General features: G+C 36.6%; 1 protein-coding gene across 1 annotated transcript in view; it reads right to left on the bottom strand.

Annotated features, from left to right (window-relative positions):
• The window catches only part of LOC122352141 (tensin-like), a 111,453-nt gene that overhangs the window by 25,108 nt on the left and 58,638 nt on the right, over nucleotides 1-27,707 (bottom strand). Inside the window, 1 exon segment of the mRNA XM_043249685.1 lies at nucleotides 4,228-4,266. Coding sequence (XP_043105620.1) covers nucleotides 4,228-4,266 — 39 coding nt within the window.

Raw genomic sequence — 27,707 nt, 5'->3', positions numbered from 1 at the left:
GCCACAGGACAGAGAGATGGGGAATCACATCAGTTTGGTAGAAGCCTAGTGGACGTGAGGGTGTATCCACGTTAACTCAGTGAGTCTGCTTCTTTCCCTCCCTATGTGGTATTCCAGCCTCTCCTCCGAGATCCCAAAATACTCGTCCTTTGTTTTGCTGCAGTTACTCTGCATTTAGAACAAGGCTCCATGTGTCCATGTGTTTGATTTCGGCCGCATGTGGGTTAAGTTAGAGCTGTACGATCATACAGATGATCAGCCGCTATTTGTCCCGAATCGCTCCTCCGACCATAATTTGTATGCAACAGGTACAAAAGGCATTTTTAAAAGCTTTCATGTGCATTTCTGTGGGCCGTAGATTTATACCCCAATGAAAATTCCTAAAACCGCGCAGTTAAAAAAGGCATTTTGTCAAATGTACCATGTGCTTGTCCAACTAATGATGGGAAAAATTGCCTGTTCTACGTTCAGAGTGCTTAGACATTTAGTCACTGATCTTAGTTCAACTGCTTACAGAACAGCGACTGTGTAGATCAGATCTGTCCTCAAAAACAGTGCAGGGCTAAAGAAACGAAAAGAAACCACAAAGAGGAGGAGGCGTTTCAAGCACAAGTTGAAAGGATACTCCATATCTGCTGCCGCCTATTGGTGGCTACGAAAAGAGCACGTCAACTACTATAAGGTTCAAAAACTCCACATTCCTAAAGACAGGCAGGTGAATGTTTCTGAACATGGCCACACTATCACGTCAAAGACGCGTATTTAGTGTTCGGATAGTTCACCCAAAAATGAAAACTCGACTTCATTTACTCATGTCACAGCCTCATGCTATTCTAATCCTGTATGGCTTTCTTTGTTTTTGGCAGGAGCACAAAAGATAAGGTTCTGAATGGTATTTGGATGAATACAGTACGTAATGATGAAATTTAAATTCTTGGGTGAACTATCCCTTCAAAAGAAGTAACAACAACTGATGGTAAAAGTACAAAAAAAGCTAAAACCTGTTGCGTAGCGCCTACGGCTCTGCAGTTTCAGCATAACAGCAATTTGATGCAACTTTACAAAGAGGCTGTTTCTTAAAAAAAGACGCCTTAAAGGCAATTCCAGGTTAGGCTCGGAGAGAGGATGAAATGAAACGAATCAACGACATTTCCCGATGTTTGTGTTGGGCAAGCACTTGGTTAACATTTTATGCATATAAAATGAATGTTATACATTAACATTATTATTAACGATTGATAAAAAATCATGTGCTTAAAAAATTATTACAAATAATAAAGATTTTTTGTTTTCAAATAAAGTATAAATGCCTGATATGACCCCTTTCCAATGGTTGAGCACTCGTTTTTTTTTATGGGACTTGAGGGCTTGGCTAGGTCATTGACAGAACGCTAACTCCACTGCAACCCCTCATCCTATGAGATTATTCAATAACTCTGTTTTGGTTCATAAACTGTGGAAGGGCAGCTGTTCGGCTCGCAGATCTGAAGATCTCTGTCGAAACGCGGCTTACGGAGCACCTAAAAAGGACATGTTGTTTCATTCCTGTCTCCAGCACCTCAGAGTCAATTACAGCGTGATTTAAACGTGTTTGGTTAATGTCCAAGCATGGCTGAAACAACAAAAACCTTTGATAAATAAAAAAGACCTTTATCGACGACCAGGGTGGAAAGTTGGCCCGGCTCTCCAGCGCATCGGATCCGGGGGTTTACGGCAACTGTTAGATGCTCTCTCACAGTTTTAACGGCCACCTGTGACTTTTTCGGCACAATACAGCAGGGATGGAAAAAATGTAAACAGATGGGACGTTGCGCATTTCAGTGGCACTCTGCGTTTATATTACGCTAATGGAGGGTCCGTGCCTGCCTTCCATCCCAGGAGAAATCTACGGAAAGAATTCCCGAAGATGGTATTCAGCTAAAGAATTCCGAGCTGTGAGAACCTGCGTACAGAACCGTCCCAAAACAAACCTCTGACCCTGGTATAACGCCGCAACAGGGAAGGACGTCACAGAGGACCCCTAAACAGACATCTACATTACACATATTGCATAATTCATCGTATGCCCTGAGAAAAGCGAGGGAGGATGCAAAGCAGAGAGCCTTAGGGGGCCTGGGCACGGAGCGTAAACACAGAAAGACCTGGAAAGAGTAACGCTGGTCTGCTTAATGTCATCCGAGGCCCGGCATGCGCTTCACCCTCTCATGGCCAATTATGGCCAATATCACATTGTGGTGAAACAGACACAGGCCAGATGGCTCTAGAGGACGGCAGACAGCTATGAGAGAGAAATCCTGAAGCCTGTCTTCAAATTATAAGCAGTGATATGGAGAGCATGTTATTGAGATAACGCCCACCTAATGTATGTGTCTGGCCGTCCATGTGTGTCAAATCAGAAAGTAGAGCATAGCAGATCACCTTGGATAGGGCACGTAAAATTAAAACACACTGTATTTGGTATGGGTGGTTTCTCGTATAAAAACAAGCACAGGTCACATTTCAAATAAAACTTAAATAAAAAAAAAATACAAATAATATTTTCATATATATATAATATAATATAACATTATATAACATAATATAATATAATATAATATAATATAATATTTTCAGAGAAAAAAAAATACAAAATATGTAATTAGTTTTAATTAATTTAATATTTTATTTGTCAAGGAAACATAAAAAAGTTCCATTTTATTTATTTTTTTCTTATATTTCTTAAATTTGACTGAATTTTCATCCAAAACACTGGCATTTGATCCTTGTTATTGGTTTCAGATCACAGGTCTAACCACCAGCCAGCCAAGAATTTACCAAAAATGGCGGCGAGGAGAAAGCAGGTCTGTGAGATTCAGGATGACCACAGAAACACTCCTGAATTCACAGAAAAGCTATTAAGCAGGGTTGTTTTTGGCTTCAGCGTGCTGCGTCATTGTAAACAGTGAGTTCAGTCCTTGCTGAAGGCAGTGTGTGTGTGTGTGTGTGTGTGTGTGTGTGTGTGAGAGAGAGGAGAGAGAGAGAGAGAGAGTGAGAGAGAGAGAGAGAGAGAGAGAGAGAGAGACAGAGAGAGAGAGAGAGAGAGAGAGAGAGAGAGAGAGAGAGAGAGAGAGAGAGAGAGAGAGAGAGAGAGAGAGAGAGAGAGAGAGAGAGAGAGAGAGAGAGAGAGAGAGAGAGAGAGAGAGAGAGAGAGAGAGAGAGACAGAGAGAGAGAGAGAGAGAGAGAGAGAGAGAGAGAGAGAGAGAGAGAGAGAGAGAGAGAGAGAGAGAGAGAGAGAGAGAGAGAGAGAGAGAGAGAGAGAGAGAGAGAGAGAGAGAGAGAGAGAGAGAGAGAGAGAGAGAAGAGTTAGAGGGCAGCTTTTCTCCACACACTTTAGATTAAAAAAAATCACTAAATATTCATGTTTGGGATATTCAGTCTGCAGGTCCAAGATTTACATAAGTAGATGTGAGGGTGTAAAATAAAACATTAAAACATTAATAAAACAATAACATAAAATAAGTGAATGTTAACAGATGCAACAGAATCTTTGGTGCATAAACTTGTATTTTTGCAGTGCTGCTGCATTCATCTAATGTCTTGAAAATATGTTCCTGCAGTCTCTCATTTTTAAACGTGTCCTCAGAACTTCAGTTTTTATAGTTCAGCTGATTAGTCTTTAAACAGGCCATCCGATTTGAAGTGTGTTTACTGTGCCTGCAGGCGAGATTCAGTACCTGCGCGCTTCCAAACTCGCTCTACCGTTATATACTTTATCAGGGAAAGAGAACGAGAGGGAGAAGAAAATAAATCATGTCCAAGCGATGAAAGCCAAACTTTCCCTCGAAAAACAACTAAAAATATGCGTTCCATTTTGAGGACACAATGTACAACAAGAGACTTTTTAGTAACACGGGCAGAGTAATGATGGATTCTGGCTTGCCTTGAGCGGGCAAGTGTACATAGGAGGAGGAGGAGGAGGAAAGAGAGACCAAAAACACAATTCAAACCAAAAAAGGAATGTTCACTATGTTATCGCTCATGCTTTGTTATTCCCCCTGGCTTATTTAGGTCTTGGGAGAGATCTGAACCGAAGACCCCAAGATTTTATTTCCTTATAAATATTAAGGGTTGTGGGACGATACATTTTGGCCTCCGAAATAGACAAACATCACTTTATCATCAACGTGAACAATTCCCAGCGACGACGGTTCTAGGAAACGATCAAAAACAACCACAGACGTTCTTACCAGTTCATAGTTGGCGACAGGAACGCAGGAGGATGATACCTGCAACACAGGAAAAAAAAATACAAATGTCAGGCCTGATTCTGTGACTTTCATCAATACATTTTACGTGACATTTTTCAGGTGAAATGGCATTTTGGATAAGAAAAAATGAAAGACGGATCCAATCAGAGCCAGGCGTTTGGAAGAGAGGAACGAGGATTCATGACATTGGCTGAAATAGGTTTCAGAAGCGGTGCAACTTATTACATTTTGATAAAAGGTTACCAAGAGAAACATTTTGTTTGCATTTTGAAAATATTCAGATTAACTGACAGGCCAGAAATGTGCAGTTTACGCACAACTCCACCCCAGTGTTATTTTAGCATTATGTATATACCATTTTAGTATTTATTCATATTTTGAATTAGCTTTTAAAAATTTCAGTTTTCTTTTTCATTTTGTTTAGCCACCTGTATTTAGTTTTAATGATTTTTGATTTATTTTTCAGTAATTTTTGTATTTTTACATTTCTTTAATTTATTATATATATATATATATATATATATATATATATATATATATATATATATATATATATATATATATACACACACACACTTACTGTGTTATTAGTTGGTTTTATTTCAGCTTTATTTCAATTACTGAAAACACTTTTAGATGAAAACTTTTTTCATCTATATCTTCAGTTTATCAAAAGTAGTTCCACCACAAAATTGATAATTTAAACAGCTTATATACCCAGTAAATAAATAAATAAAAATCTTCAATTTTCATATTTCATGTTTTGCACATGTTCATGACACTTTCTTCAAAAACAACTATAGCACAAACCCAAAATCAGTGGCAATAATGTACCTTTTCAGTGGCAAATAGTCTAATTTAATCGTGATTAAATAATAAAAATGACTACAATTTTAAAATAAAATCAAATAACATCAAAGCTAAATTAAAATATTAATAAATGCTTTAATAGTACACAAACAACACTGATCCGGTCACAACAAATCAAAACAATCACCTCTGCTCAGTGATTCGGTACAAAAACAGGCAATCTACAGCCCTAACCTCATTTTCAGCATTTCATGAACAGGATTGGAAGTCCCTGATTGTTTTTGATTGGTGATTTGCTTTGTCAGATCTCACAATCTGCTGAAGTCCTTTATAATAGGATTGCTGCTCAGACCACTGCCACAACTAATATCCCGCCTCCCATCAACAAATGAGCTCCGGGCTTCACAAACAGGATGGCGGACCATAATTTCTGGCATTGCTTCTACTGGAGCATTAAGAAAAACTGTTTCCAGGCAAAATAGCATCCGAGGAACTGGATCTGTGCACAAACAGGAAGCTTCCTTTCAAGGCTGTGTCTAAAAGCGAGGGTTTAGTCGATGACTAAACAGACTGCATTATTGTATGAAAGCACCTCCTGAGGAAGGAGACAGACCTCTGGCATCATGATGATTACATTTAAAAAACTAAACAAACATGAGTCAGACATTTAGACATTTGAGTAGAAATGAAATTGTATGTTTTTTTACAAAAACAAAGTGAGATTTCTAAAACAATTTACTCTTTCCACAAACTGCTGAACCGCACATTGGATACCATGAGCTGCAAAATTCAGACGTTCTTTGGCGTCTTATCTGCTTCATATTGCAATGATTATTTCTATAATAAATAAATAAAGTACTAAAATAAAAAGAAAAGATAAAATAAAATAAAAAAACATTTAAATAAAATAAATGTAAAAAAATAAATCAAATGAAATAATGAAATAATAAAAATAAAATAAAATAAAATAAAATAAAATAAATAGGCTTCATTTTGTTAAAGACTCAAGTAAAAAAATGATTTTAAAAAGGAGATGTCATGGCTGATATTACCAATTAATTCACCACACTACACACTGCAAATAATGCTTTTCAAGACTCGTTTTTTTTGTCTCGTTTCAAGCCAAAATATCAAAAAATTATTAAATCGAGGAGGAAAAAACAAGTCAAAATTAAGAGACTTTTTGCTTAGAGCAAGCAAAATAATCTGCCAGTGGGGTAAGCAAAATAATCTTGTTTCCTGTTTGAAATAAAAGCTTTTTTTTGCAGTGCATATGAAAGGTCAAGTTAAACACACAGCACTGTGGGATACAGTGCTGCTCAAACGAGGCCACAGTGATTTTACCAGTAAACCTGTGACTTGGAAGCCACGAACATAATGCCGGTTTATTTTTCTCACTGGTTATGGTAAATAAATAAAGTCAAGGCGACTTGGGTCAGATTTCAGTTGTGTCATTCCAAGGACAACAATTGATGATTTCCCAGAGTGCAAGCGTGTCTTTGCAAAAATTTGATTCAGATGAAAGTGAGGAATTTGACATGGTCTGGAAGCCATCGACTCTTACCACTTGTTTTGACAGCTGAATATATACGTGTGTTCTTTTCAACCATCTGGCATTTGTGTTAAATTTGCTCGGTCCATTTAATTGCTCGTCCTAATGCTGACAGAGCACAACGGCTTTCGCAATGTCAGTTTCTCGTTTATCAATGACCTTGACAAGTCATTGATAAAGTGTTCCTTAAAAAGGTACTGAGCCTTAACTAACAGGGTTTATAGTTTAACAGGTGTGCTGCACCTGAAAAATCACAACCTATCGTGTACTGCTGGTGTTTGTGAAAACACTCTCGATAGTGCAGCGATTCTCCAAAACCATCCAGAACAACCGCATAGCATTAGACTGAGCACAGACTAATCCCTGAAGACGTCTAAACTGCCGTGCAAAATTTGGATAAGTTGTTGGTAAGTACGGATTCTTCTATTCTTCTTAATAAAGGGCATGAGATTTTAAGCGTGACTAAAGCTGCCGTTTGATTCGACTTCCTGCTAAAAGACGTTATTCCAGCTGCGTACGTGAAGCAGCGACGCACATAAACACTGAGAATCTCGTCTTTTTTTTTTCTCACTGCAGGTCTCGGCGTATCTAAATGAACTCTGAACACAAACAATTAACCACTTTAAACAGGAAGACTGATAAGAGAGAAACAACAAATGGAAGCAAGCTGACACCCCAATTTCGGATAACTTGAACAAACATGGATACACTATTTTAAGAATAGGCAGTAAATCTTAATGATAAAGTAGCAGAAAGCATTACATTTTTGAATATCTGAAATAAATAAATCAAATTAAAGACTCCGTCTTCCACAAGGGCAGGTCCTGAAATTCACTAACTGTTCGTTTCAAACAGGCATAAACATTTATGCAAACCGTACACATCCTTATCTCCACCCAGACCCAGTACGAGCACTGTACCAGTCCATAACACTTCAGTGATAAAGAGAAATCGCTTCCTAATCGTCTCAGAGCTCTCCTCTAAGTCTTTCTCCAGACTCGTAACACAGGCCTGGTCTTTCTCCAGACCAGATTCCATCACCTGGCCTTGCTCCGCCTGCAGGCACCTGCTGATGACAGCCCGTCCACCTGCTATCCATAACTAACAAACACCTTATGTCTGCGCTGAGATCTGGCCCGACCCAGCATGCCTTCATGCCTCTGAAGATGCATGGAATGCTTGAAACTGAACCTGACGACTTCTCTTTCAGAGGTCACTCCGGAAGGGCAAAAGAAGGAGGCCTGAACAGTGGATTTACTTTGCTTTAATTCGCGGTAATTTTAATACACGGTACACTAAAAATTATGATAAAATATTAAAAATGTTATTAGAAAATGCTAAATATTTTTAAATACATTTTTATGAAAATTGCAAAGATTACATTTCTTTAAATGTAACTATTTATAATTATTTCCGAAAAATAAAACACACACATACAGTACATACATATGTGTGTGTGTGTGTGTGTGTGTGTATATATATATATATAAATTATGTTTATATATATATATATATATATATATATATATATATATATATATATATATATAATATATTCAAACTCTAATATAATTTAATGTCTGCATATCCAAAGAATATAAAATATAAAAAAAAAAAAAATATAATGACCCTAATACAAGTACTCAGGTTAGATGAGGACATTCAGAACGGCTAGAAATCCTGACGGAGCTCGTCTCATTGCAAGAAAGCAAGAAAGCAGCTGGCTGGAGGGTCAAGAGGTCGATTAACTGCACAATCAGCACCATATAGACAACAAACAATCACACTCTTTAGAGGGACATCATCACATCAAATACTGAAACTGATGAACATGTGAGCCCTTGATTCTCATGTGTCAAACTAGCTCCCTGAGAGCTGGTATTTACATCACGGTTGAGTCGTGTAAATCATTCTGACACATCCTGAGGCGGACTACTCAGAGCATAACCTCTGGTTAATGGTTCATGCCCGGCCTTTTAAACCGCAGCAGGGGTGCAGGTGAACACACAAAAGGTGATAACCGCTGGCCTGCTGGTGGTCAACCGCAATGCTGAAAATAGCCCTGACAATCATCCAAAAAGGTGAGTAAGCCTTTAAAAACCAAAGGAAAACATATTGTAGACATGACAGGTTAGCACAATATTCACCTGCAAAGAAGAGAATACCATCTGCTGTTGGATGAATGGCCCAAACACCTGACAAGAACATGTCCAGATCACATTTACGCTAAAACGAAGGGAATTATATAATATATTATTAAATAAGGTTATCCCAAGACTGTGACTTTATAATCAGGTTCACATTTTTGGTGAAAATAGTACTGAATTGTCACAAAAATTTAAGTAAAAAAAAAAGAAAAAGAAATACATAAATTAATTATTTAATTAAATTTAATTAAATTAAATATTTAGTATTTTATACAAATATGTATTTGGAGGGAAATTGCAAGCAATTGTTTTCCATGACAATTATTTCTGCAAACTGAGCAAAAAATAAAATAAAATAAAATGTATGTATGTATGTATGTATGTATATATATATATATATATATATATATATATATATATATATATATATATATATATATATATATATATATATATATATGTGTGTGTGTGTGTGTGTGTGTGTGTGTGTGTGTGTGTGTGTGTGTGTGTGTGTGACTTGTGATCCTCATGTTTAAGTTGCTTTAGCTTAAGTTCATATTTCAGATGTTTTGATGAGTATACTGAATCACTTCCATGGTTACGTTCAGCTGTGTTTTTTCTGTCTTATCCTAATGCCATCTCAGACCATTTCTTGTATGTCTGCAGGAAGATTAATAAGCTGTGCCGGATCAGGGGCTTCTGGGCGAGAGAGGAAAAGCACAAAAAAAAAAAAAGGTCCAGAATTTTTGGCTGGCATGTCCGTAACACAAAGCCTCGGTCGGTGCGTGCTCTTTGTGATTAACAGAAAGAGAAACAAAACAGTTCAGAGGAAAGAGGCAGAAAGGAGAGTGGATGCGTGTCAATAACACCGGAGTGTATAGATGAATATTATATAATGAGCGGTAATTGTGTTTTTGCATTCCTCGCATGCTCGTGTTAATTAGATTAAACCGAGACCTGTTGCCTTCAGACAGCAGCCCTCATCATGTGTGCTGGAGCTCCACCAATCACAAGCTAAGAAATAGTTCATCCAAATTTTGACGTGTTTACATAACTTCCTCAACCTCATGCTTGTCCAAACCCTGTGTTTTCTCCATGAAGCACAAAAAGAGACGTTAGAGAGTGACCGTGGCTGTCAGGCCCCAAAAGGAACGCCATATTTCTATTATGCTTTGCCATACAACAGAGCAAAATGTAATTTGTTCATAATGCATAATTCTTATTTTGGCTGAACTGTTCATTAAAACGTCCTCTGAAATGAAGTTTAGGAAATGAAGTTGTAGTTGCGGTGGATGGAAACCTCACTCAGAAACACTTGGATCAACGCACTGCATTTTCCACAAGCTTTTTCATGTGCATCCAAGATGATGGAATATTTGCATCTGGCACCGAAAGAGCGCAGAAAGAGAGAAACGCTCGCAAGGAGGCCGGATGATGGATTTGTTTCTAACAAACACGCAGCTTTTCACTTCACAAGACATTAACGGATGGACCGGAATGGTTTGGGTTACTTGTGAATTATCGTGATGTTTTCATCAGCTCTTTGGGCTCTCGTTCTGACGGCACCCATTCACTGCAGAGCATCCATTGATGAACAAGTGAAGCAATGCTACATTTTTCATCTAAATCTAAGTCTAAAAATGACTAAAAACAACATCTAACATTTTTATCCTTTAATGTGTTTTAAGGCCAAATTAATTTCCATAATTTTGGTGATGATTACTATATAAGGTCGGTGTTGTTTTTTTAATCATCGTCATCATCATCATCATCTCCACCATCACATAACTACAAAAGTAATTTGAAACTTAAGTTCAATTAAAGATTATGACTATAAGAAAATATCCATTAGTTTTCATTTATTTTGGACTTTTAAGGTTTTTTCAGGCCTACAGTATAACTTTGCTATTATTTCTAGGTTTTCCGTTGTCCTGGACAAAATTCAGAGTTCGGCGGAAAAAAAATGCAAGTTGAGAACTTGTTCAACAATTGGACTGGAAGGTGTTTGACATTTTTAGTTTTTGCATTCTTAATTAAAAAAAAAAAAAAAAAGATAAAACATTCAGTGAGAAACTGTACGCGAGCAGGATTGTGTAAAAAGAGGTAACCTCATATTACCTTTAAAATCACATACAAACTTCACTTAAATTTTCATAGGAGCAAAAGCAAAGCCCTCCGAGAGCTAATATTAGGCCATAATGTATAGTCTGATTACAATTCAGCAGCTTTGCCATGGCATGGATGAATGAAAAAATGACCCAGTCATTTCCTCAAAAAAAGCAAGGTCTACTGAGCCAAAGCAAAAGGTTAATCTCCAATCACAAGAGACTCGTGAGTAACTAAGGGCATTTACTGAAACCCAATCCTGCTCTAAAACATTGAGAACCAGTTACAACACTATCAGTAGAACTGCAACATAAATCCCATTCTGCTCTACACATAAAACATGATCTTAGCATGATCTACAGCATGATTGTTGACCTTCCGAGGAAGGAACTGGTTATTTGCTATCAGTGAAACGCGGCAGGTTGAAACAGGCCAAAGCCATCTGCGTTTAACTCGCAAGATATGATGAGTTATTGGCCGAGAAACTCTGTTTTTCAAGCAGGTGAGGAGGAGTCCCGACTCGTTCCACCATAGGAGACAACAGCTATCCAGATGAGTTATCCTCACCTCTCGTGCTTTCCCAAAAACACAGAGATAGATGTATTTCTTACACGCACAGATATCGCGTCTAAAACAACACATTATTAAGTTCTTACTTACTGAACTGTTGCGTAAGACCGGTATCACATCTGCACAGATATTGCATAACTGCAGTACTTTGTGTAGATATGATACTCGAACTCAAAATATATTGAGTATCTTGAATGTTAGAGGCATCTAACTTAGTTAGAGTCTGAAGCACATTAACTGATTCAACTGCAATTAGGGTTTTATCAAGACTGGCTGCCTAAGAAATGGTTCCCGTGGAACACTACAGCAGAGCCGTTAGAGAGCATGGATAGAAAAATAAGGAATTTCTGACATCAAGTGAACAGGAAAGAAATTTTAGAGGCAGAGCACATTATGACATTTTGATGAAAGAATATGAAGACAAACATTTTTCCTTTGGAATAATGCTCACTGATGAATCTCACAGATTAAGGTCAGGAATGTGTAATAAGAGAAAATAGGGTTATTTTTGACTTAATGCATTTTTAACCATTAGTGCTCATATTATGCAATAACATCAATACATATACACAGTATATATATATATATATATATATATATATATATATATATATATATATACAGTATATGTATATATATGTATATATATATATATATATATGTATATGTATATATATATATATGCATACATATATATATATACTGTATATATATATATATATATATACACACTTTAAATATACTAAATATAAACTTTCAACAACTCAAAACATTCTCCTACTATTTACTGAATCTATACATTTGCAAAGACTAACTGCAAAAAATTTTATCCAAAAAAATGTAAAAATAAAATTACTTGAAGGTGTATTTGACCTTTAAAGGGTTATATATTTTGCAATAAAATAAATTAATATATAAAGAAAATATAATGTCACTTACATAATGACTCATTATTTAAAAAACTAACTTAAATAAATTACTAAAATGTTGATATATATATATATATATGTATGTAATTACATATGTAATTGAAAAACCCAAAATTCAACATTAAAAAAATAACACAAATAAATGAAGTTAAATTAAATTGGAAATAAAATAAATTATATTTTTCTTAGTCTTAAAAAAAAAAAAAAAGGAAAAAGTCCTGAAGTTCAAAGGGGGCTAAAAAATGGTCATGAAAACCAAAATTATGGCTGTTTTTTGGCAAACTCCTAAGTTTTAGCCCTAGGTTTAGTGCTGCGTGATGTTGCATATCAGCAGAACGGCGGGGCCTGGTTCTGGGTTTCCTGCCTTTATTTCACTGCCCGGACCATAAATCAAATGCAAAAGCAAACAAGCGCACAGCAGCTCTGTGCCAGCAACCCCTGAAACAGGCCTGCTTTCTATAAACATTCCTCAGGGAGACCGAGCCCTGATAAGACCTCCACAAACTCCTGAAGATCGTGAAGCCCGCCTCCGTTTCCCATCAGCACCACGTAGTACAGCCATCAAAATATTTCACATGGTGTTCAGCGGCTCACTGGTTCTCCACCGCTGGAATGTCCTCACGAACAAACACAATATCTGAACCTCACACAAGAGTGTAGCATCTGCCCACCGGAGTTGGAAAAAATTACTTTTAAAAGTAATGCATTACAGTATTGCGTTACTTCGTGAAAAAGTAACTATGTTACCAAATTACTTTTTATGGAAAGTATGCAATACTTTTGTGTAAATATGAGCAGGGCTTGATTGTTTAATTTTAATATAAGAAGTTCTATTTATAGCAAATGTACAATGCCATTCACAGCAAAAAGTGTAATGAATAAACCTCAGGCTAAAGGAAAAATAAACTCAGAATACAGAAAATATATATTCTTCAGCATTAAAGCATAATTGTTAGTTAATCTAAAGTCATTTTTGATTATTAGTATGGTTAAACTGGATACTTACTTAAATAATCTGATTAATCTCGTGTTACTTGTAATGCGTTACCCCCAACACTACTGCATACAATTCAGTTTTCACCATTCATTTCAAATTAGGCCCATTTGTACTTTGCTCTAAATGCATGTACTCTTTACATCTTTACAAAAAGCACAAAATTCTGAGTTAGTAGCAGAATAGCAAGCAAGATCTCCTAATTGTGTCTTTAATAGACCGTTGTTTTCTAAGTTAAGCGCATCCCAAAATGCCTTTTTGTCACAGTTAACAGACATTTCCACATCCATCAATTTCCAGATCCCAAACTATATTAACCTACCAGTCACAGAATAATTCAAAAAGTTAAAAAACATATATTAATATGTCTGTATAATGACCCATTTAAACGTTAATGACAGAACATACCATCATAAAAAAAACCTACATAAAATGATGATATTTACCATTAATATGTTTCTCGGGTGATTCATTTGCAATACTAAACCCCTGAATAAAAATGAATTTTCATTGCTGCCTTCATAATACCGTTTTAAGCTTGTGGAGTACAGTAACTACCACAGTTATGTTTTTACTCTGTAAAGCACTAGGGCTTAACTGCTTCAGGTTGTGCCTAAAAACCCCCTTTGCTTGTGGTGAATCAAATCACTGTAATAAAGCAGTGCGCTTGTTCATAAACAGATCAAAAACCAGACTTGTGAAGAGGTGTTGTTTACTGCAGCTGTTTAAATGCAGCAGCGGCACGGTTCTTTACAGTGAACGTCGACGTAAACTCCAATAAAAGGCAAATAATTAAAAAAACTCATCATCTTGAAAAAACAATGCATCCAGGATGGAGCGCAACTGAATGCAACGTCTCTAAAAGTCACATCTAATGCACATGTACGAAGATGATTACAATATAATCCTGTGTTTTAAGGACAGTTGGGCCGCTGTAACATCACAATCCATGGTGGCAGTGTACACGGAAGAGAAACACAACCCATGATTAATCACTCGTGACGGGACCGGCAGACTGGAGGACTGGCATGTTAGAGTAATTACCGGAGACAATACTGCATACAAGCCGCAAAAACTCAACCTCAAAGCTGAAAAACCTCAAACAGGAACAGAAGCGGCCGCCCCGCGTCTCCAACAGCGACAGTGGGTTACGAAAACCATTTTTTGCGAGAAACGGTTACATGATTGCACTGAAATTTTTAAATGCGGCAATAGTTAAGTCGCCATCCAGACATATTTCCTGGCAGAACTTGCCACGCTGGTGCTCGCTCGCACCACAGACCCTCATCCGTACGGGCTTTGGTCGAATTGATTTCGGTTCGGTCATTAAATCCAGCGGTGAACTGCTGCTACTAATTTCCAAACAGACAAACCGTGTAGAATCACTGCAGAACCACGTTTCGACAAAATCTGCAGACTTTGATCACGCTTTCAGCACAGATTTTGGTGGAATTCTCTGTTAAACATAGCCAGAGTGCTAAACTCCTATCGGCAGCGAAAAGCATTATTACATTAACCAAACGAAGATCTTTGCAAATTTATAAATGACAGATATGTGTTCCTAACTGCTGATTAGTGGCCGCCATGCTAGCATTCTCTCCCAAGACCCATTCCAAAAATCGGCTTATCAAGGACAAAAATGTCCTGTTAATACACACAATTATGGTTTGTCTAAACTATTCCGTTTAATATCATACAGTCTGGAACTTTAATAAGCAAATCAATTATAACCACTGAACATCGGTTCCTCATAAGTGCTTTGAGTTTTAATCACCGCGACCTCTTTTAGCCTGAACAGTGGCTCAAGTGTGCGAAAGTGTCCCAAAGACAGGATGTTTTAACTAATTCTGCCCCAAATGATTTCCTGTGGGCCTCTTAGCAGGTCTACAGAGTGCCAACTCTTACTTAGCAAAGTGATCTCCACCCATCTGAGAGCCCCTCAACCACTGTCCTTTCTCTCCGAACGCCTGCTTAATGCAACGCACAGGAAGCAACGCTGGCATAGTCCACCTCAAACCAAGCGGCCAATTCATTAGAGGAGCAGAAATCAAGCCAAGGATGCCATTACTGTACATCTTTTACGGCCAACATTAGTAATACAGAGCAGAGGCCAAATCATTTTCAAAAACTGCTTACATTTTATTACATTTATGACCTCTACTTTTTTAAGTGATGAAACTGCACATGCGGTTTTGATAGATTAATATATATATTGGCCAGGCTTACAAGTTTTGCCATTGTCAGCATCTGCAGTAATAAAGGGTTGCAGCAACATGTAGAAAGAATTTATTTGCAAAAAAACCCATAACTCTGTTTGTTTGTTTTAATTTTCACAAAAAAAGTCTTATTAATTATTAATTAATACACTGTTTATATATATATATATATATATATATATATATATATATATATATATATATATATATATATATATATATATATGGATAATGCATTATCCATTATTAAATGTTAATAAATGGTAAGTATTTTGAATTTGCCAATATATTTTATTTAATAAACAGATATAAACAAAATGCAGAAAATGTTATTGTTCATAATACTTAAATTATATACTAAAAGACATGATATGATAGCAAATATTATCTAGTGATTTGCCCTGACCAATACAGAAAATTATGAAAAAAATTTATTTGATCAGTGGCATCATATCGGCACATCAACTACTGCCTTTTCTAGACACGGTGACTGGCACTACTGCTTCAAACACTGCAAAAAAAAACCCCAGTGATCTGAATTCTCACGCTATTTGTATTAAAGCAAAGATTTCAATCTCATTGAAACATGTTTGTACTCTGCAATCGTTTGAAACAAACTCCTTAGGTTAGGTAATCCCTCAGAGATTATCCATTTATGATGGGATTTCTTATCTTAAGTTTTTTCGCTGCAACCGGGCCCTTTGCTTTCCGACTCGTGCGATCCCAATCTTCCTGACGGGTGCTCCATCAGCCCCGGCGCACTGAACGTGCCGCCCGCCAACCTGCAGTGATAAACAATCCCAGCGAGCTGCGGCGCTTTGTTTCCGCAGCGCCGAACGCATTCATCCGTTTAAACTGCAGCAGGCTGTGAAGATGCTGCAGGGGTCTTAAATCAACCCCTCCCGACCGTCCCAGAGCCTCGGCTTCTACGCAGGAATGCCGTGGCACGTGTTTCTGCCTCCGTCAGCATCTCCTCCCAACACTTCACAGCCTCCAAACATTTGGCAGAGACCGACTTTAACTTGCTAATGCCTGAAAACCTCTTAAAGATCGCTGCTAATTTGCTGTGACCTCGTGAAAAGCGGGGCCCCGGTCAAAACAGCTCCATGTTGGTTACATGTTGGCTATCTTGTCAAATTTCATGTTCGCTGGCACTCTAATTTAACAACCCTGGAGAATCTGGACATCTTGAATGCATTTGTGCGGTGCCGTTCAGTGCTCTTTTAGCACGCTAGTCAACGAGGATTAAGTCAATCTGCCGTAAAACTGAACGGAAAAGTAACTAGGTGTAAGTGATGGTAGGATAACATAGACATGAGCAGGCCCAGACGTCATTTTTGAGCAAAAACGGTAAGATTATGCTAAATGGAGCTGAAATGCAATCAAATTAGCCAAAATATATAATAACCAAAAAGTTATATATAATAACCAAAAGTATTTATACATGCACAAGTTAGTTTAACACTAAATAAATACATATGTATATTTAGCAAACACAATGTATATTTAGAAAATATTCTATTGCAAAAATACACTGAATTTTATTTAGCTATTTTACGAAAATATTAAGCAGAACATTCATAATAATTGATTATTAACTGGTAATAATACAATGCTTCTTGTGCAGCAAATCGGTATATAAATAAAATAGAAAATATAAATAAAATTAATTAATTAATATAAAATGTTATAATATTTACTGGTTTTTTTGTGTGTATTTTATTGGTGAGAATTTAAGACTTCTTTTAAAAACATTCTGTAAATGTGTTTTTATTTCAGCAATATTTATTTTCATTTTTTGCATTATCTACATCAGTAGTTGATCTAAAGTGCACAATGGCCAATATACTGTGAATAAAATGTAATGATTGAGCAAATACACAAACTTTCTGAAATGTATCTATTTACATTTCTGAGAAAATCTCCAACTGCTTATTATAAGTAGAGTCTCGTCATAACTCAAACATCTGCAGTTAGCGGCATGTTGTTGGGAAATAATTTTTAGTTATCCCTTGATAAGACATCCGAGAAGTACAAGCGTGACCTGCTTCGATATGGAAAGAAGAAAAGAAGAGTTTGCTTTATTCCCAACTTTATGACTTAACTCCACAGAATAAAGAAAGTTGTTTTGTCACGGTATGAATCTGCGGTGAAGATGTCCACGTTTGATACGGCGAGAGCTAAAACACGGCGCAAGAATGTAAACAAGCTTAACAACACTCGAAAAATACTCTCAAATTTACGAGCCAGTTACGAGTCCTATCATTTACCTCCAAAGCTGTAATTTCCGTTTACGCATGTTGCGAATGCTTCTTAACAAGCCCGCATGCACAAACCAAACTGCTCTTTAGCATAATCCGCTCGTATATTGGAACATCCACATCGAATGCCGCTTTTCTACGAGGAAAAGTGAGTCGATCTCGACGTTGGACGGCTGGCCAAACTTTCTAACGGCAGAGATGCAGATTTATTTATCTGGCGGAATCCAAGCCGACACTAAATACATCTTCCAGCCATGAGATCAAATGATCCTTGAACTTCCATAAAGGCCCGTTTTTTTTTTAAACGCACATTTATCACACAGAATTCCACACCGGACAGTGTTAGAGTGCTGAGGATCTGGATTCATCTGCCTCGCTATGTGTAAGTGGGAAATGTTGGAAGTGCAGTAACAGAGGAGCTTGAGGAGGCTCTAAATCACGGCCGAAGCCAACAGGAGGAATGCTGGAGAAAACCGCTCCGAGCTCAACCAAGCCGCTGCAATCTCTCTTTCGACGATTACCTGGAGACCAAACGAAGACCATAAAGCAAGAGAAAGCGCTTGTTAATATTTGAAACCATTATCACCGTGAAAATCAGCCAACAGTTAACAATAACTATGCCCAGACAGCTCATTTTGCATTTTTGCATTTTCTAAGTGCAATTCCGTGGAATATTAAACATAACAAAAATGCATTCATTAAAGTGCATTCATTTGTCCGAATTCAGAAACACTGAAGCATTTGTTTAAATCACAGTAAGTTGATGAGAAATATTTTGAACGTTTACCAAGGCCATCATTTTTGAGTAAAAATACAGTAATAATAAGAAATTAATTTTTTACAATTTTAAATTCTTTTTACGATTTAAATATATTTCAAAATGTAATTTATTCTTGTGCTTATAAAGCTGAATTTTCAGCACCATTTCCTAAGTCTTCAGTGTCAAATTATCCTTCAAAAATTATATGATTTTTTTCAGGATTCTTTAAAAAATTTTTACTTTTTTTGTGTAAATCAGACAATTTAAAGCATATTTAAAGCATAAAATCTTACTGACCCCAAACCTTTAAAACGCGGCTTAATTTCCAAACTGTACTAGTGTTCTCTAAATCTCTACTGTCCGGCGCCAATATTGGCAAGCATAATAAACTTAATGAAAACTTGCATAAGGAAATTGATTGATAGAGACGCAACGGGATGTGCATAGCTCTGTGAATCTGCAGAGCTTTCTGTGGAGATTTGCATATTCATGCTCCGTGTGGGGCTGCCAATAATTCACTGGCAGAAACAGAAACTTTCTCTTGGAAGAAAAAAAGCCTTCAGCATCAAACAGTTGGCAGCGATCGCGGATCAGACAGCTTAGCGGGGAAACTAACAAAATGGTCAGTTAATTAGCCCCCGTTTGATTGACCGCAAATCTCCTTCTTTCATATCTGAGTCACTGCAGGTTCTTAAGCTCCATCAGCTGATAGTTTCACTGGCGTTTCGGCATGCGATGAAACCTGTGTGAGGCTCAAATACAGTAGGATCTGCGGGCACAGTCTGGGGAATGAAACGAATTTGTTACGAGAGACGCTGTCATGAGAAACCGAAACCATCTATTTCCCATCTCGCTATCTCTAGATAATGATAAATACACTGGATGTGTTCACAACAGAGTTATTTCTTTTTCCCCTCAATTTGAGACAAATTAGTGTAAATTGCATCTGCGAATGTGCCAAAAACACAAAGTGTGCATTCTTTCCCATGGTTGAGGTGGAATGGACGAGAGCGGAACAAACAGAGCTATAAATGTTGCGTGGGTGTGCGTAGACGGCACGATGACGGCATCAGATCGTCATCACAGTTTTGCCTTCTACTTGAAGAGTCGCATGCTTTATCTAACCCCTGATGCCATAAACACATTAGTTGAGTTTGCAGCATCATAAATAACAGACACTAAAGAGACGTTTAAGGTCACCGCCTGACCTCAGGGTCATCAGGTTATGTCTGGTCAACGGGAAGAGCTGGGAGAGAGTGAAGCGTCGTTAAAATATGTCCAGGTCACATTTACTCTAAAATCAAGATGATGTCGACATCAAAGGGAATTCACAAAATGCGATTTTATGTCCATAGAAAGCACATTAAATGTAAGTAAAGTGTCTACTTTTAAGGATTCGAATACGTTTTTGGTGAAAAAAAAATCATCAAAATTATTAAAATATTAGCGTAACATAACATTTATATCAAAATTCAAACAACATGCTTATTCTGACTTGTACATAATAAAATACGTAAAAGATGTGCTTTAAATTATTTTAAAAATAACTTACCGACAAATGGCCAAAACCTAGGACAGTGACAAATTTAAAAAAATTTAAATTACAACTAATTAGTATTAAGGGTGAAAGCAATTAATCTCTTAATGTGTCATAAGTTAATTTTTGCATAAGCGTGCCTGACAAGATTGTTACGCTGAATGACATTTTAGTGGGTACATTTAGTAAATCAAGGAAAATGTATAATATTAATTTTTGCTTCAGAAAAACAAAATTGCAAGTAATTTAAATGAATATTTTCCACACAGATTGTATAGATGTTTCAAAAATAAATTATTCAAATTATATTTTAAAACTAAATAAAATATCATTTGAAATAAGTAAATAGAATTTGTGTTGTAAATGTTTATTTATTGTATTTAGTTTGATTGCACAAATTTTTACACAAATATTCGCATTATCGTACTGTTTCCGGGTGTTTTACTGTTTTTACCATTATATTCTGATAGATTTTACAACCGTAACAAACATTTTACTGTATTAAAGAATTCTTTAAAGAAAATCAGCATAATTAAAAGGCAGATCTAAAATAAAATAAAATAAAATAAAGTAAAGGTTGTGTTAAGAATATTTCTTATTTTGGAAAAATGCTCAGGGCGGGTTCTTGACAGGTTTGGTGTGATTCAGAAGAGAGAGCCACACGCCGAAGTGCTGGTCTGCGCCACGGGGGGGACGGCTATTGTTCAGCATTTAACAGAAGCTTTGTCATCCTGTCAGCCGCATTTGTTACAGCAGAAAGGAAGCTCTGAAAACATGCCACTCAGAGACCCGAATCAAAGCTGAGCGTCCTCGATGTGAGACCACAGCGACACTTACACCAGACCGGAACCTCGCTCAAAACACCGACAACTCCGGTTCTCACTCTACACAGCGCATAAACGCATGCAGGCATGCATTCGATAGCAATGCGCCAAATCGCTACCGTTAAAACAATCAGCATATAATTAGGCTAATTAAAGCCAAGTAACGTATTTATACAGCACTTCATACCACACAGACGCCTCATATAAATCTTGCAAAATGCATCAACTGTAAGCAGCTCTAGAAGAGAACAGTGTCATTGTTCAGCTCAAATTCAATGTTGATTCTATTCAGTTCAATAACAGTTTCAGAGTTGCAAAGTTGGTGTATTTTAAGTTAATTGCAGAGGCTGAAAACCTATTTAAATGTGACGTATTTCGATAAGCTGAGCTTGGTCTCATGCCAACAAAAGCAAACGTTGCATAATTTAAAGCACAAATTACTAGAGCGAACAAAGGTTTTCTGTAAATAATGACTTTGATTTCAGTCTGCTCCTCACACAAAACAACTGAGCACTTAAGAAATCTTGAAAAGTCATCATTATGTTATGCTAATTCTACAGTGCTTTATCGTTTGGAGGCATTTAAAGGTATGAATCGAAACATCATCCGGCAAAGTCGGGACAAATAAAGGATTCTTTCATTTGAACTATTGCACTATTTCTTTAAAATCACCAAAATGGTACAAGAAGTCAATTTCTATAGCACTTTCCAAAAAACTAGGCAGAATCAATTACGGAAACTACGGAGTTCGGGTTCTGCTGTAAAGCATAATTCTCTAAATATTTAGCTCATGTCAGTTCAGCGTTGGTTTAGTTTAGTCAAACCAGCATTACTTCCAACACCGAGTCTCATTCTAAAACCGGTGTTTAATATGGCTAAATTTCCCCTCGACATCCCCACACTGGTCCCGCGCTTCTCGCAACCCTCACGTCCTGCAGTCCGAGCTCGCCTTAGACACGTCTGCGAACACTTACTCTCTGTCTTCACGCAGAACAAGCAAACAAACCGTCAGAGGCGCGCACACGCGCACCCCCCGAGAGCAAATGAGGTTAAAATTCCCCAGATATCTGAGGAAGTTCCCAGCGTCAGCGAGCCGTGTCACCGGCTCCTTACCTGAAACACGGCGGTGGCCATCCTCAAAGTGTGCGAATGCGTGCGTTTTTCAGCCCCAGTGCCGCATTCTCCTCCAAGCCGAGAGTGTGTTGCGGGATGGTCCGGTCCGACTCTCAAACACACGCTGTAATCCAGCCAGCAGGAGCGAGTGAGTGAGTGAGTGTGTGAGTGTGCGGATGTGTGCGCAAACGCCGCCGCTTTCTTGGCTTCCTGAGAAAGGCTGAAATGTTGACTCACATACCCTGTTCGCTCTAGCAAAAAAAGAGGATCATAAAAGATATTCACGCTATATATGGCTATGGACTAAGAGAGGAGGTCAGATCCAGACGCAGCACCTACAAACTCAACAAGCGCACGGCACGGAAATCTAGGAAGTCTGGCTGCAGGCTACTGCCATTCCTTTCCCTCTCACTTTTTGCCCTCCCTTTTTGCTCTCTCTCTCTCTCTCTCTCTCTCTCTCTCTCTCTCTCGCTCGCTCACTGTAAGCATTTATGAAACAGAGAGCGCAAAAAAATCCTTAGAAAAATATATACAAGGTCCAAAAGTAACACTCATCAAGCACCAAATGCACGGAAAAAATAGCTTTTAAGCAAAATTACTCATCAGTAACTTTATTAATGAAAGCTAGACTTAAATGAAATCCAGATTTCTATGAAATCCTTTTTTTAACAATCATAAAGTGTCCATCAAATAGTCAAAATCGCTGAAATCAAGGTTTTGTAGATTTTTTCATTTCATTTCAACCCTTTGTTGCATAAACAAAAAACAACAAGTTGATAAAACTCAAAAATCCCTTGTAGCTGGTTGTCTTAAACTTTTAAGTTCTAAACTTTTTTATATATATATATATATATATATATATATATATATATATATATATATATATATATATATATATATATATATATCATATACTACAACTGATAATTTCAATACTACATTTGAAAATTAGTGATAAAGTGGTAATATTTAAATCTATTTGTGAAATCTTCATAATCACAACTGAATACTGTATAAAATAATTGTAAATATTAAAACTTCATAGCTGGTCAATTTCTAGGTGAATCTCGTGCCCAAGTTTTCTGTATTGCATAAGAAAATGAAGGAAAAACATATTTGAAATGAGCATTTATCCAAACACAGCTGAAATCCCCAGAAAGTTTTGTGGGTTGGACTTGGTTTTGACAGACAAAAGCCTTTCAGCCCTCTCTCTCTCTCTCTCTCTCTCTCTCTCTCTCTCTCTCTCTAGTTGTTATCAAGTTCTCAGTTTACAGGTTTAACATGAGTTGACAAGCTCAAAGGCAGGCTGAGTTGCGCAGAAGAGCTCCCAGCGTGAGTCGTGTAGCTGTAAAGCAGCGATCTGAAGAACACCGCCGAGCCTAACTCTCTCCCAGACCGACTCTGATTCATAAAACAAACGACTTCAATCCTCTTTAAAACAGCCAGAGTGCTGGAGCTTCTGAAGGATGCTCGCTGGCTGACGGATTACAGACAAAACACAACGACACTAGATTTATACAACTGTTCCTGAAGGAAATACCAGTGCGGCAAAGTAGCGAGTCGTAGTTCCTTTATCACTGTCATCCCTCTCACTGCTGGATGTGCATGAGAATCAAAACACAGCACAGTTCTTCGATTTTGGCATCATGAAGGCTATACGATTAAATAAAACCAGCATGATAATGTGTGCGAACTGAATGCTAAATTCAAATCAAACAAAAAGAGAGATTCGTGAACTTAAATGATAAAATCTACAAAGCTACGTATGCACGTTATTGTCCCTCAATAGAAAGATCCAACTCTGAATCACTGAAACAAGTCGATCTATCAGTCACTTTTATGTATATAGCGCTTTTAACAATACAGATTGTATCAAAGCACTGGACGGTATCAAATAGAATACAATGATAGGGATGTATAATGGCGAGATTGAACAATTAAAATGCAGAGACGTCTTCTGTAATCAAATCAACGATAATCGAAGTGTAGCCAACTAAGAGGCGACAGCGGCAACTTTTAAACGAATCCCAAGTCGTTTCATGTTGACGTCGTTTTGCCGTTTCTATGCCACAAGGCCGTTTCCTCAGTAACGCTGTACGCGAAGCAGCACTGGGCTCACGAACGCTGATTTTATTACGAAATAGAAATTAAATCGGCCAATCGATTAGCGTCACAGAAAGGAGGGGTTTGGAAAAATGAATTGATGGGCGAATCGTTTGGGAGTCGTTGAGTAAGTAAGACGATAAATGCATATCATGAGACAATCAAAGCGTTTTTCGACTTTGCGCGAATGTCAACTTGTCGTTGGGGAAGGTTAAAACCAAAACATGAACCTTCCATTACCATAATAGGGGCTTGTTAATGAATAGCAGAAATGTTAAAACTCGCATTTAAAATAAATCCTAAACAGAGTGTCTGAGGAATATGAATACACTATGAAAAGATAAATGAATGAAAGGTTGTTCGAACTACTGAAGAAAACAGACAGGTGATCATACGGCCTGAGTAACAGCATGGAATTTAACACTGGCTTCGGGGCTGTTAAAGACCAGACAGAACCCAAGCAATTACTGAGAAGATACTGACAGCTTTAGTGTTGCAACCTTCGACCCCTCGGGACACAAATATACAAATAGTTATTTTCGAATTCTGATTCTCCTTTAGTTTATCTACATCATAAATAATAAATGAATACATTTTTAAAAATTATAAGAACATTTTAAAAATACGAACAAACCAAAAAAATCAGTACGTTTACGACGCTATATTTTTTACATTTATGTTTCGTTCACATTTAATAGGCATTGATCGGTATTTAATTCAATCAGCTGTGCAGCCCTAGACCATGCCATTAATGTAAATTACGTAAAATCTTCTTGCAATGTAATTATCCAATTTACATGGAAAAGTTTCTATTATGAAAAAGCAGCTGACCATTAAAGCCAACAAATTGGCTTCTCAAAGGATTATCTGAGCTCTGATGGCGAGAGCAGATAACGTTATCTGTTTTCGTGAACGGCACAAAAACTATTAGGGTAACAAGTGTCTCTCTCTGTGTTCCTCTCTTTGAAGTGGGACTGGAGTGAACATGCTCCTACGAAGACTCTTGAGATTGAAGTACAATACAATGTGCTCTCTGTTGAATGCAGTCGGAGAGGGTCTGTTCAGATTACGCACCTCTCACTGACAAGCACACTCAGAAAGCAGAGCCAAAACAACATGCATGCTAACTATTATTACCAGGGGGTTGGGGTTTATCTGGTTAGCTTCTCCCCTGCTGGAAGATGCTATAACTACATCATTATGTGCTCAAAATACTATCTAGTGATGAACATTCAAAAAAAAAAAAGATAAAGAAAAAAGAACTCATTAAATAATAAAGAAAATATCCTCAACACCATATTTAAAATAAATACAAAAATTATACAATGAAATAAAATAATATATATTTACAAAATAAATATATTTTATATTACATATTCTTCTGGAGATTTAACATTGTTGTGCAATTATTTAATTTTATTAAAATACATTTAAGAGTAATAATAAAATAAAATAAAAATCTAAATAAATAACATAAAATAAAAAAATAAAAAGTAAACAACTTTCATCAGTGTCTGATGTAAATCGTTTTTATTATTATTAAAAATTTAATAAAAAATATGATCAGTGTTATTAACAATTTTCCATTTCAAGTCCTTTTCATATATTATTGTGAGAAAACTCGCTAACGCTCAGGGTTGATTCTGAAAAATACAGCTCTTTGCGCTCCTAAAAACACAGACAATCATTTGTTTGGGCGTGACGTTGTGCAATCGTGCCATCTAATCATCATTTCTGATGGTGGTTTCCATGAAGCTAACAATTGAAGGTCTTTTTTTCGAGCGCACCATCTTATTGGAAAACATGAGCTGTTTTGTTTGGTGATATCAAAATAATTATACAGAAGACGTCAGCTTCAAAGTGAGATGTCTGTTCGGAGCGTCCCTTACCAGATGTTGGTATGATGTGGGGCGCAGAATCCAGCATTAATGACAAGCCTGACGAAAGAAGAGGAGGAGAGGAGCAGAGGAAAGCACAGCTATCCCATCAAGCTGAATATTGGCCTTGACCCAAAGCGCAACACTTGATGTGGACTTTGCTTGTTAGCAAGACATTTTGTCATTGCATACTAATACTAATACTAATAATATATTTTATACAGATATTGATATATTTTATTTAAATGATACTATATTGTATTACATAATACATATGTAATGTATGCACTATTTATGCATTATTTCCTATTAGCGTTGACTAAATACTAGTCTGACTGGTATGAGCTAGAATAATTAATTCGTTTTTCTTTCAATACAAAAATTGAACATTTTTATTTAGTGCTTTCAAACAATTAATCATTATTAATCGCATGCAAAGTAAATGTCTACAACACATACAATGTTTTTCAAATATTTACATTTTTCAAATAACCCATCAAAATAAAAGTTTGGTTAAGGTATTATGCCAGAAATATATTACTATTATTTAGAATAATTTATGTGATAGGCTACTACCGCTTAAAAATTAATAAAGCTTAATAAATAAATAAAAAATAACACACTATTTCATTTTAATTCTATTAGTAAATCCTCTTTATTTACCAAAAAATTAAATTCATACTTTTATTACTTCAAACACAATTTTAGTAGTAAAGAACGGCACTGATTTTTGTATGTTTAATATACATATTCTTATATTTTACATTATATGAAAATATATTTCATATATAAACATATTTTTGCATGAGTTTGTATTTATTTAAGTATACACAGTGTACACACATTTATTATGTAAATAAAAACTTTTATTTTGGATGCGATTAATCATTTGAAAGTACTCGGGATCATCACAACTTACTAATTATTCCACCACTGTTTGAATGTCTAAAAAAAATTGGTTAATTAAAAATAAAAACAAATGAAATCACACTCACAAAAAAAAAAAACATTTCTTTTTACGTACAAAATAAAATAATTGGTAATTTAAATAAAATAAAATATAAATTCCTTTTTTCTATTTTAACTAGTTCCTAAGGTAAAAATGTTTATTTTTATTAAGATTGCATGATGTATAAAAATAACTAAAACTGAAATAAAAATGTATTAAAAGACTTGCAGAGTGCAACCAGTTTTTTTGTTCATGTTCATGTGAATAAGATCACTGATACAAAACATTCAAAACAGGAGCTTGAACTAGATAGCTTGAACAATTATGCATGCATATTTGCTAAGAAACAACAACAAAAACATGAACAAAGAATGTAGACCAGTCTTTAAAAAAAAATCCCCTATTAGATGCTGGCATGTTATGAGTCTGACATATATCCTGTGTCCTGGATTTTATTATCTTTAATGATCCTCTCGGTGCTGCCTGTAATAAGCATCGTTATAAGTAACACTCAGGATGGTGTTTAATGTTTGCAGCTAGTGTGAGGGAGAAAAAAAAATGCCAGGTCTAGCATGGCACGGGAGCCCAAGAGGTCCCAAAACAAGACCCATTCCTCCGACCAGCACGCTACAGGAGAACATTCCCGTGATTCCGGGGAGGAACGTCCTGCTGGAACACGCAGGGGCCAATCAGAGCCCTGCAGAGAGGCAG

This window comes from Puntigrus tetrazona, chromosome 9 (assembly GCF_018831695.1).
Source record: "Puntigrus tetrazona isolate hp1 chromosome 9, ASM1883169v1, whole genome shotgun sequence".
In the NCBI taxonomy this organism is placed as follows: domain Eukaryota; kingdom Metazoa; phylum Chordata; class Actinopteri; order Cypriniformes; family Cyprinidae; genus Puntigrus; species Puntigrus tetrazona.
This window is presented reverse-complemented; position numbering and strand designations above follow the sequence as displayed.